Source organism: Grampus griseus (genome assembly GCF_964374135.1).
Source record: "Grampus griseus genome assembly, chromosome: 14".
Classification (NCBI taxonomy): Eukaryota; Metazoa; Chordata; class Mammalia; order Artiodactyla; family Delphinidae; genus Grampus; species Grampus griseus.
This window is the reverse complement of record NC_139008.1, coordinates 16,150,547-16,170,221: the sequence shown is the minus strand read 5'-3', so window position 1 is coordinate 16,170,221 and position 19,675 is coordinate 16,150,547. Positions and strand designations below refer to the sequence as shown.

General features: G+C 53.7%; 1 protein-coding gene across 2 annotated transcripts; it reads right to left on the bottom strand.

Moving 5' to 3' along the window:
• Positions 1–834: 834 nt before the first annotated feature.
• Positions 835–19,261, bottom strand: TAOK2 (TAO kinase 2). Of its 2 annotated transcripts, XM_082670053.1 has the most exons (19): positions 18,442–19,261; positions 15,213–15,379; positions 14,963–15,034; positions 14,771–14,872; positions 14,227–14,272; positions 13,998–14,094; positions 13,733–13,846; positions 13,535–13,626; positions 11,359–11,452; positions 11,182–11,263; positions 10,212–10,379; positions 9,778–10,038; positions 9,417–9,578; positions 7,593–7,958; positions 7,304–7,507; positions 6,741–6,980; positions 3,422–3,634; positions 2,279–2,461; positions 835–2,196 (listed from the first exon to the last, which is right to left on the bottom strand). In XM_082670053.1, the coding sequence occupies exons 2-19, from the start codon at positions 15,342–15,344 to the stop codon at positions 1,675–1,677; spliced, it is 3,150 nt and encodes a 1,049-aa protein (XP_082526179.1). In that variant the 5' UTR covers positions 15,345–15,379; positions 18,442–19,261; the 3' UTR covers positions 835–1,674. The 2 variants fall into 2 exon arrangements, with proteins under 2 accessions (XP_082526179.1, XP_082526178.1); XM_082670052.1 differs by lacking the exons at positions 835–2,196; positions 2,279–2,461; positions 3,422–3,634 and having other exon boundaries at positions 4,747–6,980.
• Between the last annotated feature and the right edge of the window lie 414 nt (positions 19,262–19,675).

The following is a 19,675-nucleotide window of genomic DNA, read 5'->3' as shown; positions in this document are numbered from 1 at the left end:
AGGGATTTATTTTTGAAGACTCAATAAAGGAGTGTTTGAATCACCTCATCAAAACTGGTCCCCCACTCTCACCCCCTGTACTTTGGTCCAGGAAGCTGAGGAGTAGCCACTGTCCCCCTGATCTGGTTCCCTTTAATTTCCCCCAGATTCTCCAAAGAAAGTCCCAGCCTCCTGACCCTGCCATCCAGTCTGCCACCAGGCTTGATTCAAAAAGAGTGTGGCTGCTTTCTCCAGCCTGACCAGTGGGCCCCTCTGACCACCCTGCTTTTATTTATTTACTTAGGCCACGCTGTGTGGCATGTGCGATCTTAGTTCCCCAAACAGAGATCAAACCCATGCCCCCTGCAGTGGAAGCAGGGAGTCTTGATCACAGGACCGCCAGGGAAGTCCCTGACCACCCTGCTTTTAGTTGTCTGATAACCTAAAGCTTAGTTGGGAGGAAGATCTGAATAACTGGCCTTAAGAAGAATGTGAAGCACAAAATGAAAGGTCTTGGGAACAGCTATTGTTTATGTCTTTCTTCCCCTTTCTGGAAACAGCCACTTAGTCCACGGGCCGACTCTTTCAGCCTTAAAGCGGTGGGTACAGGGTCTAAACCCGACCAGTCACAGCACCCCAGGCCTCTGGCTACAGATCAAACCAATGAAGTCACTTCAGGACTGCTGGAATTCTTGCTGTTGAGGTTGTTGGCAGGTTGTAAGGTTGGAGCTGCCAGGGGCCTGTGGGTAAGGTGAACCTTCCTGAAAATCTGAAGCCAAAGCAAAGGGAAGCAGAGGTCCAGCGACTGATGACTTCCTTTGAAGCTCTGGATTCAGTCATGTCCAAAGTCAGTAAAGTCACTGAAATTTTTAGTTACACAGCCCAGTGAGTTCTCTTTAAATACAAGTAACACTATCACCTGCCACTGAACATTCCTTAACATACACCTTAGACAGAAAAGGTGAGTCCTGGGATCTGTTAGAATAACCAACAGTTTATTAAAAGCTTGCCATGGGGCTCTGTGCCAGCCCCGTAGCTGGGAGGGGCTCTCATGACTGCCCCCAGGCCTGGGAGCAGCCCCTTCTGAGGTTCTTATTTTGTTCCCCTGCCCCAGCTCAAATCTCAATTTAAAAAAAAAAAAAAAAAGGATAAAGGACAAGACGGCACAGGACGTCAGACAGCAACAGGGGAATGGAGAGACCCAGGCATCCTGACCCCAAGACCCCATCCTGATCTTTCTTTCAGGAAGACCTTTTCCTCCCGTTCTCCCCACCCCAGGCCCCAGACCTGCTCTGTCACATCCCAGGTCTGGGGGGCCTGGCGTCCCCAAGTCCATGGCCCCATTCCAGGGGGTAGTATAGTTCGCTTTATATAATGTATCTAGACCCACCCTTCCCCTCCCCCAGGGGACTAGATGAATATTTGACACGCATATCTCCCTCCTTTCCCGAGGCCGTGATGGAGAGAAACCCTGGCACCATGGTGGGGAGGCAGGGGCTCCTGGTCAGCCTTGAGGCACCTATGCCCAAGCTGGCCTTGGGCCACTGGCCAGCCCAAGAAGCTCATGAGATAAGGTCTGAGGGGAGCTGGAGCCAACTTCCTGTCCCCCACCCTTGGATGGACCTCAGGCTTAGAGCCTCCAGGATCAGGTTCCACCCACCCCTGCCTCATTCATTGGCTTATCCACCTTGTACTTCAGGAATAGAAGTGGGAAGAACCATTGAGGATGTGGGAAGCGACACTGGTGCTGCGGCTCAGAGGCCCAGGCACTGCAGCAGCAGGTGGGCCCACATTGTCACTGCCACTGCCCCCCGAGGCTGCTCGTCGCAGGGGCTGGGGGCTGTTTCTTAGCAGCAGCAGGGCTCCACCACGGGGTGTCCCACTCTGTGCTGGGGGCCCCAGCCAGCTTGGGGGACCCGGGGGAGCCAGGAGAGAGGGCTGACGCCAGGCTGGGGGGGGCATGCCTGGTGGAGGAGGGCCATGGCTCCAGTGCGCCCCTGAACGGGGAACAGGACGGGAGGGCCAGGCGGGGGCAGGGGGTGGAGCAGGATAGCCCTGGGCAGCAGCCTCAGCTGGGATGCCCCCCAGAGCCATACTGGAGAAGCCCAGCCTCATGCTCTCAGCATCGAAAGCCTCGATCTCACGGGCCTGCCGCTCGAGCAAACTCCGGATTCGCTCAGAGCGCCCCGTCTGCAGGGCCAGCAGCTCCTCTTCCACCTGAGGCACCCAGAATAGAGGTCAGAGGGTCTGGGGTGGGGGCTGCCCTCCCCACCCCATCCTGGAAGCCCAGCCCTCTTACCCGCTGCTCCAGCAGTGCCCGCCTCAGAGCTACTCTCTGCTCCAGCTCCCGCAGCTCCCTCTCGTGTTGACTCTCCGTGCGGATCTTGATCTTGCTCTGGTAAGCATTGAGCAGCTCCAGCTCCTGTTGAAGCTGCTGCCGAAGGGCCTGGAACTCTGCCTCCTGGGTCTCATCAAGCCGCAGCTAGAGATTAGGTAGAGGAAGTTTTCGGGGCCTCCTCCCCTACCCCCACAATCCTCCCCTGCCCCAGCAGGCCTGGGCCCTCAGGTTTCAAGAAGCAGCCAGTCTCAACATCTATCAAAATGAAAGGTCGTCATACCCTGTGACACAGCAATTACACTTCCAGGAATTTATCCCCCAGGTATACTTGCACATGTGCTCGAAGGTGTTCACTGAAGCGTTGTAATAGCAAAATACTGGAAACAACCTAAATGTCCACCGATAAGGGATGGGTTAAATAAATTATGGTACATCCATACCATGGAAAACTCTATGCTCTTAAAAAATGAGATATGTGTACTGACATGGAAAGATGTCCAAGAAATACAAGGTGGAAAAAGAAGTTAGAGACCAGTATATAAAGTATGATTCCACTTCTGTTTAAAATTTTTATATAATTTTCTAAATATGCATAGGAAAAAATCTAAAATACAATTAATTGTTAACAACAGTTACCTCTGAGAGGTGGGTTAGGTGAGGGAACGGCAATGAATAAGAACACTTCTACTTTTTACAGTGTTATTTTAAGTGGCCTATTCCAGTGTGATGTGTGATCACTTTTAGAAGAGCAAACTTCAAAATCCTCCAGAAGTCTGAGCAAATTGGCCTGAGGGCCACAATCATTTTTATTTGTTCCCTGTTCACAGATTAAACTAACTCAGGCCCAGGAAAAAATTACAGCCACTCTTTCCTTGGTGGTTCTTGGGTGGAGTAGGCAGGCTGGCTTTGTCAAGACCTTAAGAAAATACTTAAGAGAAATAGTAAAACCATTGCAGAGAATACCAACAGTGGAAGAATATCTGAGTTTCCCAAGAGCAAAAAGCCCTATCTCTGTCTAAATCCCCCACCTGCAGTGCCCACAGCTAAGCTGGAAATACAAAGGCCAACCTCCACCACGCTCCCTCCCTGGACCCCAGGCCTCACCGCCTGTGAGCTGAGCATCTCTGAGATGGACTGGTCGTACTGCTCAGCTAGGATTGCCAGCTTGCGGGTCTGTTCTTCCTTGAGCCGCTTAAGGAGGCTCTTGTGCTGAGCTTTGGGCGTGGTCTCCAGCAAGTGTGCCCGCAGAGCCTTGTACTGCCGAGTCTGGATCTTACACGTCTCCTGGAACTGCTTCTTGATCTGCAGCTCCTTAGACTATGCAGTGGACGGACCAAGGGGAGATGGGGGCAGGGGAGAGGAGGAGGAGGAACAACCAGGGGAAAGGGAGAAGAAAGAGAGGAGGAGAGGAGACAGAAGCAGAGACAAGAAGAGGGAGAGAAACAGAAAACATGTTAGACAGAGGGGGCGGGGGGAGCTGTATACAGACAGACATGGAGAGATGGGATTGTGTTGAGAGAGATCAGGAAGATTCTCAATGGGCAAGAGATGCAAAGAAAACAAGACATCTTCCAAGAGCACGTTCACAGAGTTGGGTGGAAAACTCACAAGAAACAGCAGGAGAGTTCATGGACAGGGAACTGAGAATCTTGAGAGTACTGAGTGCACACAAGAAGTTTTGACCATGCAAAGAGGGAGAAAATACAACCTAGAGATAGACGCCTGTGAGCAGATACAGAATATGAACAAGTGAGAAAACCAAGTCACTCAACACACACATGGAAGACAGCAACACAGCTGAGGAAAGACAGAGGAAGTCCCAGGTTCATCACCTCAGGGTGGGAGGGAGGGAAGGATAAGCACCAAGCTAAGAAATGGATAGATGGGTGGCCCCATCTCGGGCCACATAAGGGAAAGGGGCAAAGGAGGTGGCCAGAAAGGGCCCGACAAGTTCAACAGGCCAGCAGCTGCCACCCTGACCAGATATCCACATTCCAGCCCGGCCCCTTGTATACTCAGCTCCCACTCCAAGCCCACAACCAACCCCATTTCCGCAGCCCCCACACTGTCTGGGCCCCCAAACTCACCACCCCCTACTGTGGACAGTTTGCAGTGCCATCCCCCCAGCCCTCTAGGGTAATGCCTGATGCCAGGAGAGAAACTCAGCTCCCAGACAGAAGGCAACCACGTAGGGAGTGAGTTGGGAGGAAAGGCAGTGAATGAGGACAAAAGGACCCAGAACCTGAGGACTCTCGGGGAGGAATCCACAAACAGGGGAACTGTAGGACCAAGAAGTTCTGGAGAAGCTCAACAGGGGCCCAGACCCCTGAACTGGTGGTGGTCATGGTGCAACGAAGCTATGAAGGTAGAGAGGATGAGGCTGAAGAGTGAAAGGGGTTGAGATAACGTAGATGGGGTGAAGAGGTCATGGAACTGGGGGCCAAGGGTCCAGATTGGGGGCATACCGGGGAGGCTAGGCGGCAGGACAAAGCAGACAGAGGCAGCCTGGGCCAAAGGTACAGTTCCGCTCAGATATTTTATTTGTGTTTGTCTTTTTCTTTTTTTGGTGGGGGAAAGGGGACAGGTTGGAAGGGAGACAGAAAAACAAAATCAAAGAGAGAAAAAAAAAACATGACTCTTCCCACCCACTGCCACCCCTGGCCCCAGGCCTGAGTCGATGAGGGTGAGGATGAGCACACACAGTGGGAGAACAGCAATAACTTAGGGTGTGGGGGGGAGCATCAGGAGAACACAAAATATAATCTCCGGACTCCACAGTGGAGGAGGCTGCCTGTCTAGAGGCCCAAAGGGCTAGGGGTGAGGTGGGGAAGCATACCGAGGAAGGAGTGGTGAAAGGGAGGAGAGGACTGGGACTGGAGAAACTTCACTGAGTAGTGGGAGGTAAAGTGCTCAATGCTCTAGATTTGGGCTGGGGAGAAGCTAGAGTTGGTTACCTCCAGGGAGGCAGGGCCCGGGACTGGCGGGTTCGGGATCTCCGCCCAGCTAGAGTCTCTGGTGGTGGTTGGTGGGAGGCAGGGGGGCCTAGCCGGCGCTGGCTGCGTGGTAGCAGCCGGGGGATACGGCTGGGCCGCTCACCCCGAAGCAGGCCCCAACTGGCCAGTGTGTGGATGGCCCAGGGGGGCAAGCGGGTGGCTAAACCTTGGCTGGCCCGTGCCAGGCGCCAGTTCCAGCCCTTGCACAGGGCCCAAAACCTTGCCAACAGGGCTAGTGGGTGTCGGGCAGTGCGAGGATTACCCCGCCGGGGCCCAGGGACAGGCAGACGGCTGCGGAAGCCATCCTTGTTGGTCTTGGGGTAGAGTGCAAATAGGCCCCGATCCCCCACAGCCCCACAGCCCTGTAGGGCCCTGAAGGCCATGGGCGACAGACGCAGCAGAGCGCGCAACCAGAGTCGAGAGATGCCCCGGCGCATCCGAGGGCCCTGCTGCCGCACCCATTTGCCCCCAGCCGCCATAGCTGCCAGAGGTAGAGCCAAGCCTGGCCAGGCTAGGAGCCAGGCAGCCCCAAGGCCCAGAGGGACACCCATAAGACCTCGGCGCCAGCTCAGACTGAGGACGGCCCCCAGTGCGGTGCCCTGAGCCAGGAGTAGGAATAGACTGGGGGGCAGGTGCAGAGCTGTACAAAGCAGTAGGTAGGAGGCCCCCAGGCCCACCAGCCCCACCTCAAGGGCCAGCAGGGCTGCCTGCAGGCCACCCCCACCCTGGGCCGCCAGCAGTGGGAGCAGCAGCAGAAGTAGTAGGGGCAAGAGGCCAGAGGAGGACCCCACTGCAAAGGAGAGTCCAGCCAAGAGGCCATGGGACAGGAGTCCAGGGAGCTGACTAGTAGGGCTGGGCCTCAGATGTGTTGGAGGGGGTTCAGGGGGGATGTCTGGTGAGGGACAGCCATCTCCAGAATCCCTCGGGGTCCTAAATGGAGCACCCTCCTCCTCTTCCTCCTCCTCCTCAGGGACTGGGGTCAGTGTTGGACCCTGGACCCAGCCAAGCTCAAACTCCTCATCCAAGAGGCTACCATCCTCCTTCCCCCACAACCTCCATTCCCCGGATGCCTCCTGGCCCACAATGCTCCTCTCCTGGGGTGCCGGCGATGGAACTCTAAGCTCCTCTATCTCCTGCTCAGGTAGCCCCCAAACTTCCTCATCAACCAAACTCCTATGTTTCTGTGGACTGGGACTAGGGGTTCCTGACTCTTCCCCCAATATCCTCTGCTCCTCTGGCTCCAAGGCAACCCCTTCCTTCCCCAGAATCCTTCTCTCTGGAACTGCTTCCTCCTCCTCTCCCAGAATTCTTTGGTCTGCCTCCTGGCCAGATGAGCAGGACTGCTCTTCTCTAGGGGTGCCTGTGTTAGGTGGTCCCAGAGCCCCAGGAATGGGGAGCGGGAGGCCCAGGGGACGCTGGCCTGCACGTACTTTGAGGCTCTTGGGCTGCTGGCGAACCTGGGCTGCATGCTTCTGCCGCAACTCTTGCTCACGCCGCTTATTGTACTCCAGCTGGTTGCCCAGCTCCGTCTGGTGCTGCAGGCGGGTGAGCTCAGCCCGCGTGCGCTGTACGGCCTGGAGCTGCCGTAGCTCCAGCTCCCGTGTGGCCTCATGCTGCCGTAGCAGCAATGCACACTCCAAGTCCTTCTGTGTCTGTTTCTTGTTCAAGTCCTGAGGCAAAAGGGAGGCAGGGCCCAGAAACTGGTCAGAAAGCCTTGTTGGTGTCAAGGAAGTGAGAGGCCCAGGACTCCTTGGCAGAGGGAGCCGAGGGTGGGGAGATGAGGGGTGTAGATGAGAGGTGTAAGGGAGCCAAGCTCCTAGCTGGCCTGGGAACTCTAGCAGGGTCTAGTGGGCACGAGAAGCGAAAGAGGTGTTGAAGAGAAGCCGAGTTGTGACACGAATGAGGGCAGATGGGAAAGACAACCACAAGTGAGGCAAATGGAAAAGGGTAGGTGCCTGGGATCTGGGAGGGGAACAGGGAGGGGGTGGCCTACCTCTCGAAGCAGGTCCTGGTCCAGGCTGTGACGAGCCAGCAGCATCTTGCGCTTGTACTGGCGACACTGCAGCTCAAAGTACTGGCGCTGCCGCCGCAGCAGTCCAGCCTCCTCCTCCGCCTGGCACTGCTGTAGCTGCTCCTTCTGCCGCAAAAGCCACTCAGCCTTCTCCCGCTTGGGTGTGCTGGGGTTCTCCTGGAGCTCCTAGGAAAGGGCAGCAGGAGAGCAAGGAGGTCAGGGCCCGCCTCACCCTCCATCAACCCCACCCACTGCTGCAGCCCTATCCCACCTCCTTCAGCTGCTCCTTCCGAAGTTTGTAGGTTCGCTTCTGCGCCTCCAGCAGGGCAGCCAGCTCCTTCTTCTGCTGCCCGAGGATGTGCTGCTGGAACTTACGCTCCTCAGCCTGGGCAGCTCGCGCCTCCTTCTCACCGATAGCCTGGTGCCGCCTTGACAGCTTTTCAGCCTCAGCCCCAAAGCCAGCCCGCTGCGCCTCGAGCTCCCGCTGCAGCCGCGCACTGTGCTCCTCACGCTCGCCCCTCAACCTCGACTCCAATGCCAGCAGCTGTTTCTGGTGCTGTCGTCGCATCCGCTTATAGCCACTCAGCTGCTCCCGCAGGGCTGAGTCCTGCTCATGCTCCTGGATCTGACGGCTGACCTGGGGGCGGCAGAAAGGGTGAGAAGTGGGGCGCAGCCCTGGCCCCCATTTTATTAACACACATAGTCTTCGTGCTCTATGGGGGAAGAACGTGAGTGTTAGCCTTATGGGTTTAATTCTCATTTGATATCTTCCTCACGCTTAACCTCTCTGAGCTTGCCACCTCAAATGGATCATGGAGATATCTCCTTCAGAGGTTGGTGAGACTGAATGAAACAAGAAAAGGTGCTGAGCACAGGGTTTTGCATAAAAGTAGGAACAATTCAGATTAATTCAAAAGAATGAAAGAATCAGACAGACCTGGGACCAGATCCCAGCTCTGTCACTTACTAACCATGTGACCTCAAGCAAGTTAATGCTGCTAAGCCTTAGCTCTATTAAATGGGACAATAACACCTCCTCACAGGGGGCGGGGAGATTAACTTTGATACCTATGTAATAGTGTCTAGAACACTCTGAACCAGTAAGTGATGGTTCCTTCCCCTTCAGCAAACACTGAAGACCCTTTACAGCTCAGATACGGAGCCAGAATATGGACCATGGGACACTGGAATAACAAGAACACTGGGCCTGGATGTCCTCATCTGAAGTTTGAGCTCAGATCCCACTGTCAAGGGCTATGTCAATGTACCCCAAACTAGTCCAGGTGGCCAAACCCCTGGAGATCACAGACCTCTCTACACAGTACCACAAAGCACCAAGCATCACAGGGTCTGAAGAGTTGTCCTAAAAGAACAACCAGCCATAAGCAGAGGCTACAAGAACATACTAGACCAACCAGTGGCCTCCAAGGGGACCATCGAAGCTTACAGCTGAACAGGAATGTAATCTAAAAGTTTATTAAAAGTATGGACGAAAAACTATGTTTTAGGAAAAGTATACCCCTTTTCCTATGAACTGAGAAAAACATCGCTGTTACTTTAAGAGAGGACCAAGGTCCTGGTTACAGAATTTGGGAAGCACCAAAGGTAGCCCCCCCTGAGTCACAGCTGTTTCATCTCACAAATGGGATCATACCCTCACCCTCCCAGAAGAGCTGGAAGGATTAAATACAGGGATGTGTGTGGGCCTGAAAGCCAATTACTGGCACAGGCAGGTACCTGTACACCATCTCTGCCCTCTAGGGGCACAGAATCCAGCAAACCTGTCATCATGCTGTTCAGGAGTACCACAGCACAGGATATGAAGCACCTGGCTGGCCAGGAGCCTGGGAAGGCATGCCAGGAGATGCTATTTAAGTCCAGCCACAAAAATGGAGTACGAGCTGGGCAATGTGACCAAAATAGTCTATTGGGAGAAGGGAGGGGAGAGGGGAGGGTTTAGGTGAGACGGTCGAGGTGAGAAGGCAAGAGACAGCAACACAAAGTGAGGGTGGAATCTGGACTTAATCATATGCCACAGGGAGAAAGTCATTTCTGGACTTAGATAGTCTGGGGCATCCAGGATGGCTGCACTTACCAGGGAGGCAGTACGGATGGTGGCAAAATGGTCCCGGTTGCGGCAGTAGGCCCGTCGGCGGGCAGAAGAGGTGGTGGATGTGGGAGCCGGGGCTGCAGGTGGCTGGAGAGGGCCTGGGGTCATCTCTGGCTGGTAGGGGTCATCATAGAGGTTGTCAGAGCCCTAGAGGAAGGGAAGGTGGAAGGAATGCCCAAGGCTCAGAGGTCAATGGGCCCACAGGGAGTTCCCTGGAGACCCAGGCAGACTTAGAGAAGGAGCAGTCACGCATGGGAGGGAGAGCAGGGAACCAAGGTGATTCCTGAGAAGGGGAGCTGGGGCTCGGCCCTGCCGCTGTCAGGCCTACTCAGGGTGAGCTGCATACCGGCAGCCGGTGGATGATGGAGCTGTGGGAGGTGACTGTGTGCTCGCCCTCCTGCATCATGGCCATCTCCCGGGCTTCAGGGCCTTCTTCCTCCTCCTCCTCCTCCTCCTCCTCCTCTTCCTCCTCCTCATTGTCAGAGGCATCTGCTAGGCTGTTGACTGAACTGCTCTGGCTGGAGGCGCTGATGGACATGCTGGGCACTGAATGGCTACTCTCTAGACTGGTCAGCGTCCCGGCCCGGTGCATGTAGGGCTCTGCCTCCTGTGGACAGGACACAGGCTGTTGGGCAGGGAAGGGGAAGGACAAGGGATGTGCATACGGAGGTAGCACAAAGAGACAGGGGGTATGGAGAAGGGTGGGGAGGGGCGCCAAGCAACCGCCAGAGGCAAGCACAACATGGTGGTGAAGAAGGGTGGCAGGGCAAGCCGGGTCACCTCCTCCTCCTCTGGGGCCTCAGCGCCAGGGCCATTGGGCGCCTCTTGGAACAGTATCTTCTTCATTTTGCGGTACTGCAGATTGTCCAGCTCCCGAACAGCATCCTTGGTCCTCTGGATTAAGTCCATGATGACTGTGGGTGGCCGCTCCCGGAGCACAAAGCGGTGCTGGGGGAAGAGAGCACTGAGGCCTGCCGCCAAGCACCTCCCGCATCCCAATATCCCGTGGATCCTGGCATTCCCTCTGGCCTGAGGCACTCCCCTGGGGCCCATGCCCAACACAGGTTGATGCTGGCCTTGTCCCAACCCCTCCTCCCACATCAATTTTTACCACCCCGTCTCTACTCCCCACACAGTCTCTTGTTCCTCCAGGCATGGCTGACAGGCAAGAACAGCCAGGAGATCTGGATTCTAGTCCAGGTCTTCTATCAAAGTGCTCTGTGCCCCTGGACACGTCATGAGGCCTCTCTGGGCCTCATAAAGCATCCCACAATTATAAAACAAGTAGGTCAGGGTAGACAATCTAAGTCAGTTCCCAACTAGGGGTCCTTAGGCCCCTATGGATCTCTGAAGGGAATGGGGGCCCCTCTACTTTTGATAACTCAAAAAACCCCTAAGGGAAATCATACATTTCCCCACGACAAGGCTACACAGGCTTTTGGCTTGAATTACATCAGATTGGTGTGGTAACCCTGGTTATTGCACACTGGCCAGAAATTCTGGCTGGCAATTATATATATCTTTGATTAATAAAAGACGGGAAAACAAATGATTACTTAATAAATAAAGGCAATCTAGTAGACAAAACCCTGCAAAACACAGAGTCCACTGGGCACTGGGGATGGGGGTGGGAATTCATAAATGAAGTTCTCAGTGGAGGAAGAATCAGGACTCGCTAATTTCACTGAGGGGTTTCTGTGGCTCCAACAAGCTACAGTTCTAGGAGAATGCTAGGCCAGTGAGCCCTCACCTTCAGAAGAACCTCTGAGGTTGGTCTGTCTTGAGGGATTTTCTGAAGGCAGGAGTCGACAAAATTCCGGAAGTACTCAGACCTAGAAGTCACAGCAGGGGAAGGGTGGGGAGGGCGTGAGCCAGGCAGCCCTACCCCTATGGCCTAACCCCTGGGCCCAGGAATCCCAGTCCTCACCAGTGTCCTGACTGGAGCACGGGGGACTCGTTCTGTGCAATGTGGTATAAGGCACTCATCGCATTCATGTTAAACAGCGGTGGTTTCCGTTCCGCTACAGAGAAAGGTCAAGGGGGAGAAGGTGAGAGGTGGCAGGTGGGCAGAGGAGACTGGAATGGAAATCAGAAGACTTGGGCTCACACCCCAGCTCCCTGACTTCCTCACTCCATGACCCTGAGCAATTCCCATAATCTCAATTAATCCTTCCTCTGTAAGATGCAGCACGCATCCTCTCCACTGCACATGGGTGGAATAGGTATCAAAGAAAATAACACATGCAAAAGCACGAATGAAGGCAGAAGAAAGCACATTCAGTTGCCGACCCAACTAATATTTATTAGGTGCCAAATCAGAGCAAAAAACTCGCTTAAGTATTACGGGCAAGATGAAAAGCAATAGACAGGCCCTGTCCTCAAGGAACTTCCAGTCTAATAGGGAAGATTAAATAGGATTGAACAAATAGCATCAAGTTCAAAGTGCTAATTGGCACAAGAGGAAAACAGGTAAATGGCTGGGAAGCTGGGTGTGTGGTGGGACTTCAAACTGGTACATTCGCAGGGGATTCAGGGAAGCTATTTTGGAAAAAGGGATATTGGATGCAGGCCTCAGATCAGAAGTCACAAACTAGAAGCCCCTTGTGGCCCAGACAAATGCTTTGTGTTGGTTTTGGTTTTTGCCTAAACAGTGATTTTTAAATTCTGATAATAATAATGAAATAATAACCTAAATTTCCAGTTTCTCTTAAAAACTTAGATCTGGTGGAATGGAGCCTACATTCCTGCATAACAATGGGCTGGAGCTAAGCAACAGCTGCCCTCTTCAGGTGGGAACAGCAACCTCCGGTTTGCTGTAGTCTCCTCCATATTGCTTCCCTGATACTGACTATCCATTGCCATTTATAATAAAGATTGATGGGTTTTTTCAATAGTAGAGAAATAGTTCCCTGCACCCATGTCTCTGCCAAAAACTAGGAATAAAATGGACAGCTCTAGATTTTTCTTATACCTGGCCTGCTTCACATATTTCCATCGCCTATCTGGTCATGGCCTTAAATGGTAAATGTAGACATGTGTAGATGGAGGGAAAGGCAAGGCCAAATCTCCAACCTTGGGCACAGGAAACAATACAAACAAAGGTAATTAAGAGAAAAATTCAGAACTTGTTAAGAGGAAAGCCAGCCTTTAGGAAGCAGAGCCTTTAGCTTGGTGGAAACAAGGATGGGGATGGCTTCAGTCTTGAAGGCAATGGGGAGCCACTGACAGCTCTGAGGAGAAGAGAAAACAACAGCACATCTCTCTGATGTAAAAGAGACTGGAAGGAAGAAGAGACTGGCAGTGGGAGAGATCACTGCAGGAAATTGTTGGTAAGAGTAACTGATAACATCTCTTTCTTGGGCAACTATTTTGTGCCTGGCACCGTGTTGGGGGCTTTACAAACATTATCTCACTAAAACAGTTGTTTCAGTAGCATTGGCTGGCAGAGATGAGAACCTCAACATGGCTTCAAGACCTCGTGAACTCACTGAGCCTAACTCTCTGGCCTTATCACTCACTGTTCTTCGTTAACACACGCAATATTCCAAACAACTGAGGCTAGTCTCAGCTCCCCAGGCATGCTCCTCTGTCTGGAATACTTTTCCCTGCAGTCTTTCAAAGCTACCTATTTATTTGTCTTGTGGTTGTTTAGACATCTCTGCTACAAGGAGACCTTCCTCAGCCCCTAACTAGGTCAAATACCTTGTTTTTTGGTTGTACTGCTCCCATATCTTCTCCATTCAGCTTTTCTTACATTGAAAGAAAACATGCCTATTTCCTCAACTGGAATGTAAGCTCCAAGAGGGCAAGAACCTCATTCACTGCTCTACCCCCAGAACCTACTAGCACAGTGCATGGCACACAGTGGGCACCCAAAAAAGATTTAGAACTAGAGTAGTGGACAAGAAAAGATGAATGTTATGAAATCTTTAGGTCTAAGAAATGGCAGGATTTGACAGCTGCCTGTACTGGGGATCAAGGGTAGACTCAAAATGGACAGATGCTTGGAGGCCTCAGAGGATGGGATGGTGTGGGGATAGTAAGAAAAAGAGAAAGGAGTGGAGAGAAAAGAGGATAAGGAGCCAAGAGGAGAATGTCCTTACCCAGCTCGATGCAGGTTATGCCCAAGGACCAGACATCCACCTTGCCATCATACTGCCCCTCATCCATTGCCAGGATCACTTCTGGAGCCATCCTGGGAGAATGGTCAGGAGAGAGAGGCTAATCACCCGCCCAGACCCTGCCAACTCCTGCTCCCAACATCCCGGGAGCTCTCTCCATTCACCACCACTCCCACTCACCAGTATGGGGTGCCCACGAAGGAGTTGGCAGGTGCCATGATGGATGCGGAGCCGAAGTCCCCCAGTTTCACCAAGCCTGGCTCTGACAGCAGGATGTTTCCAGCCTTCACATCCCTGCCAAAGGCAAAGCACAAGGATAAGACATGCATCTCAGAAAGGCTGGGCAGGGGCTTTTGCACCAAGTTTCCAAGAAGACTGGAGCCCAGCAGAATGAGGAGTGGTGTAAAGAGCACCCCCTCCCAGCCATTGTCAGTACTGCTTGTACCTATGGATCATGTTGTGGGAGTGCAGATAAGCCAGGCCCTGAAGGGCCCCGTGGGTCACAGCTGCAATCTCCACCTCCTGAAGGGGCTTCTTGTGCACTGGGGAGTAAGGGAAAAACATCAAACTGAGGGAGCCCAAGGGTGGGACTGGAACTATCTTCCCTTAACCCTTCCCCTACGGCTTCTCTGTTCTTCTCCCTTCTCCCACTTGTTGGCCAAAGAATCACTTACCTTCTAGAAGGTCAGAAGCTGAGCCCAGGCAATACTCCATCACCAGCTATGGAAGGGTCAAGGGTCAGAGATCAGCAGATCTGGCCACCCCTGGCCTATCTCCCTTGGAGAGAGATCCAAAACAGAGGGCCTCCTTGCCTAGCCTCTACTCAAGCAATGGTCCCAAGGTAATAACAGGGAGAAACGACAACTGGGGAAATGAGAGGGTGGGGGGAAGTCCCTGGAGTCAGGGCCTCCCTTAGAAAGAGCCCAAGACATCACTACCATCTCCATCTGAATCCCATCGTTCAATCTCCAGCTCTCCCAGCCCATGTGCCCCCTTTCAACTGCTAATAGTCTATGTCATTCTTCAGCCTCTCCCTCTGGACACACAGTGCTGCTTATGAGTTTGTCTGAGGACTGCAGAGGTTGGGAAAGATTTCCTCCTTCCCATGATCTGCCCAACAACACCCTGAACAGGGCCCACCTAAGAGACTAGACCAGGATAAGGATGGGCCTGAGTACTGAGTACAAAGATCAGGGCAGAGTCAGGGGGCCAGCTCACCCAAGCCGTGTGCTCCCTCAGGTAACAGCCCCGGTACTGAATGGTATTGGGATGCCGGAGCTTCTGTAGGAACCGCACCTCCTTGATGATGTCCTGCCATTTCTGAGAAGGTCAGGGGAGGAGAGGCTTACTTAGCCTGCATCTTGAGCCTGGGGTCCCCTGCCTCCTACCAGTCTGTCAAGCCTGACCTACCTCATTTGACTGCTTCCCACTGTAGGACATCTTCTTGATGGCCACCACCTCACTATTCCGGACATCCCGGGCCTAGAGGACCAGACCAGAAGGTAGTGAAGGCCCCCAGTGAGCACTGGGTAGCAGGAAGACTTGCTGGCCCAGCAGGAGAGGGCAGGAAAGCCTGGTGTGGTGGAATAGTGTACAGGGCTGTTTGGAGGTCCACAGTGGGAAGACAGTCCCTGCCCCACCCTCCCAAGCCTCAACTCACAAAGTACACAGCTCCAAAGCTGCCATGGCCAATTTCCCGGAGGTCAGAGAAGAGCTTTTCCGGGTCATCCTTGAAGAAGAGCTCAGCCACATCAGGGTCCTTCAGGCTCCCGGCCCGGCCCCCAGCTGGCATGGTGGCCCCTGGGGGCCCTGAGAGTGGGGCTTAACCTGGTGAAAAGATGGGACTCTTAGAACAAAGATGGGGCCCTCAGAGAGAGAAAGGGCCCCTCCTCCCCTAGTTCCGATGAGGGGGAGGCATTACCAAGGAAGGGCAGGGGGAGATTAGGAACAATATCAAAGCTCAAAAAAAAGAAAAATGAAGTTGCCCTGGCAACGACTGCACTAGGGCCGGGTCCCTGGAGTCCCTAAAACTAAAGGAAGACTGGGAGCTCAGCATCCTCACCAACCCCTCAGCCCTCAACAAGTTCCACTTCCCTACAGCCCCTAAATCTCACCTCAAGAATAAAAGATTCTGCCTCCCAGCCAGAACCCCAGATCCCCAAGCGTCCTGTCCCACAAGTCCCACGCCCCAAATATTTCCAGGTACCTTCCTGTTCCCCTTGGCGTTGAGGCCCCCTCCTCCCTCAACCTCTCACACTCTGGAAGAGAGCAGGAAACAGCCAAGGCCGGAGGCAGTGGAAATCCGGCCATTGTTACAAGTGGGTACTGGCCCACAGGGGCCAGGAGACTCGCTCTCAAAAAGGGCTAGGGACACTGTGGCAAGCGGGAGATCGAGAATGGGAAGGACAGGGATAGAAATGGTGTCTGGCTCTGGGGGCCTGCGATCTGGGCTGCCTTACTTGTCCAGTCCAATGGCACACGCAACACACACAGGTACAGGACATTTGCAGTACAAAGAACATTTATTAAGCATATACAGTAAGCACCTTACATGCATTATCTCTCATTCAATCCTCACCACAACCTTATGAGGTGTTACTATTACCCCTATTTTACAGATGAGGAAAGGCACTCAGAGGGGTTAAGTGACTTGCCCAAAGCTGGTCCTCTACCACTATGCTTTCAAAATAGCCCTATGAAACAAGCAGGGCAGGATCAGGATCACCATTTCATGGATGAGATCGCTGAGGCATAGAAAGGAAGGACTTCTCCAAGGTCAGAGAACAGGATCTTCTCCTCTCCAGTCAGGCCTGTGTACTCATTACTCTCTCAACAACTCACCCCAAGCTCAGCCCCCTCCTCTAGGAAGCCTCCCCTGACTACCCCACGCCCTTGGGGAGAAGAACTCCTAGAGCACCCTGCCAGAAATGTACTGAAAACTCCAGCAGTACATCAGAGCCAAGACGTCCTGAGGGGATTCCAGGCCAAACTCCTGGATAAGCACTTGTTGGAATTTAGGCACAAAGGAGTTTTTCAGCAGAGCTCAACTCCCAGGGCAGAGTTCTAGCTCCTTAAAAGCATCTAACAATTTAGCATGTAATTATATTCTGTCACACATTGTTTCCTGTTGTGTTGTTAATTTTGTCTCCTCAGCCCCACTGGAAGCTGGAGGGCAAGGAGTAAGCCTGACTCTCTGGTGGGCCCCCAGGGTGCAGAGGGCTCAGAATAGCCTAGGAGATTGATTGATTGCCCTCAGCCCAGCCCCAAGCAGCTCCCAGGCCGCTCAAAGCAGGCCCCTTTCTCCATTCTTCTGCCAGCAACCCTGCCAAGCACCCCTCACCCCCACCACACACCCACACACAAAGGCAGGTGCTCACAGCTTGCCAAAGGAATCTTCTTGACCTCTTTACCTGCACCCAACCAAGAATGCCAACTGAGGACCCCAGGTCACATATAAGAGATGCCAGCAAAACATCACAAGGGGCCTCTTCCTCAAACACCAAACATCTGAGTGATTACCAAGGTCTGTGCTAAATCATAACCACCTTCTAAAATGGACAACGTTACCTCCATTCTACAGACGAGGAAACCCAAGCCTGTCCGCCCTAAGCTTCACTACCAGTGCACTTCATCTGCAATATACAGCAACAAGGCTTTGAGTAAGTTCCTTACACTTGGTCTTCTCTTCAGTAAAACGGATTACAGCGTGGAGCTGTTGTGAAATTTTTAATGAGATCTCGTACTTAGGAACACTATGCAGACACTCAGCATATGGATTTTTCCTTCCCTGCCTCCAGAGTCGCCACGACAAGGTTTTAATACTTTGGGGATCATCCTACCCCCCGGCAGCTTGGCTTTAACTGTTAAGAGACACCACTATCATTTGTCACAAGAGATGGCCCTCTCAGGAACCCAGGCCAAAGACTGGGATGAGGGTAAAGATGAAGGTCACAGTGGAGAGAAAAATCCATGAGGCAGAAGGCAGGGGCCAGAGCCTCCCATCAGGAAAAGCTTCTGAGTATAGGCCTCCTAAAAAGGAAGCTCTTCTCTCTCCCATTCTTAAATCTCACCCCAATCCATTCTCTTCTGGACCCATGGCTAAACCTAGGCACAGAAGAAAAGAGATGACAAGAGACAGGTATGGAACACAGGTAAGACTTGTTCAAGGACCTGGGTTCCAATCCTATTCTGCTGCTGTGGGACCTTGGGCAACCTTTCTGGGCCTCAATAGCCTCAACTGTAAAATGGGAAGAAGGCAGTAAAAGAGCCCCCTCACCAGATAATGAGGGGGGAGATGAATGAGAGAATAGATGTAGAGCACCTTGTAAAAGATAAATCGCTTGACAAATTAGATTACTTATACCATCACAGCAAGAGGCTGGAAGGTAACAATAGTTGGGGGAAATACTGCCAAGCACCCCTAAACACAAATGCACATATACACTTCCTTGAAAGGACAAGAAACCCAAGCAGACCATGCCTAAAAAACAGATAAGCAGACCCACCATGGGGACCAGAGGCATGGGAATTAACACCCCAGAGGAAAGAGAGTTACAATCATGAAGGGGTAGCTGTGAGGGGCAAAGTGAACAGGGAGAAAACCAGAAGGGTGCAAATCCATCTGATTAGCTCAAGCACCTTAGGGTGTGACCCCCGTGATATCAGAGACCCTGTCACCTGAGGTCCCTCATCAACCAGACATAATGAAGGGAAAAGGAAGGGGAAGAGGGTGGCAGCAGAAGGCAAGGCTAGCCAGAGGCTGACCACTGGCCCAGCTAGGCTTCCCCATCCTGAGGAGAGAGCCTACCCAGGCCCAGCTTCCCAGAAAGCAGCACCCTCTCTTCTCAAGCTAGACACAGGGACCCGCGCCCCTGCAGCCCGTGTCTCACCTGGTAGGGGTCACTATGGTGCCCCAGCGCCTCCGCCTCCTCCTGGGGTCCTCCAGCGGCTCTGCCAAGCAGGGAGAGGGGCAAGGAGACCTTTCCCCTTGCCACCTCTTCCTCGGCTTTCGCCCTTCCTAAGGGGCGGGCCCGGGAAGCCTCCCCTGGAGGGGAGGGGGTGACAACCTGATCTGACCTCGCGGTCCAGTCCTCCTTTTCCTCGAGGGCGACAGTTGCTGAGTCCCGGATTTCTGATTGTGGGGTCTTAACTCCAGATATTTGAACAGGGGGAGGCCGAATCTGATATTTGAACTCGTGGGGAATGAACCCCGGATACTGGTGCACGCAGGGTCCTGAACCCCAGATATTTGAAACCCTGTGAAACAGAGCCCCAGGTTTAGAGAGGTTGGGACCCGAGTCCCGGATATCTGGAATCTCAGGGGCTGAGACCCGGATATTTGAGAAGCGTGGGGTCAGGCCCGGAAATTCGGGACCGAGGGGACTGAGCCCCAGGTCTTCGGCCACCGACAGGGGGCCTACCCCGAGGACGTCCGACCGCACGGCCCCTCTCACGCCGGGGTCCGAGGGTGACAGCCCCCACTCCCGCCCCGGCCCCCTCCCTTTCCCCTTCTCTTTCCCGAGGACAGCTGAAAGACTGTAGCTAAGGGCGGTCCCCGTGCCCTCTGCCCCTCTCCTCTTCTCAGTCTCAGCCTCTCCGCACCACAGCCCCGGTCTCGTCCCAGGCTCCCTCTCCCTCTTCCTCCCAATTCCAAGATGGAGACCGGGCGGGAGCGCGCAGGCGCGGTATGGACGCCGGGCCAAGGGGGCGGGGCCCTAAAGGAAACAGCCCCGCCCCTCTCTCCTTAAGGATGCGGCCAGAGAGCTGGGCAGCAACCCAGCCAGAGTGCGCGCGCGCCCCGCCACGCGGACCCTGGGTGGGAGGAGGTGGGGAGCAGGTCTAGTCTTGGAGAAGGAGGAGCCCAGCGCGCTGTCCGACAACTGGTGGTGGAAAGGGCTGCAGCGCATGCGCTCGCCCCGCCTTAGCGCGGAGCCCGAGCTTGTTGCTAGGGGAAGCTTTGAGGGGGCGCGGGTGGAAGGAAATAAGAAGCCGTGATCTGCGCCTGCGTGCAGGGTAGAGGTTGGGAGGGGTAAGGGAAGACTGCTGCTGGGCGCGGAAAAGGCGGGAAAACGGACTGTCCTGGTTAGTAACTATCCAGCCTGGTCGTGGGCTCCCAAGTTCGAG

Coding starts and splice junctions, on each gene's coding strand:
- TAOK2 (XM_082670052.1), bottom strand. CDS start 15,344: ATGCCAGCTGGGGGCCGGGCCGGGAGCCTGAAGGACCCTGATGTGGCT. Junction 14,273..14,770: donor TGAGGGAGCACACGGCTTGG/GTGAGCTGGCCC, acceptor ACCCTTCCATAG/CTGGTGATGGAGTATTGCCT. Junction 7,508..7,592: donor GGAAGGAGCAGCTGAAGGAG/GTGGGATAGGGC, acceptor GCCCTTTCCTAG/GAGCTCCAGGAGAACCCCAG.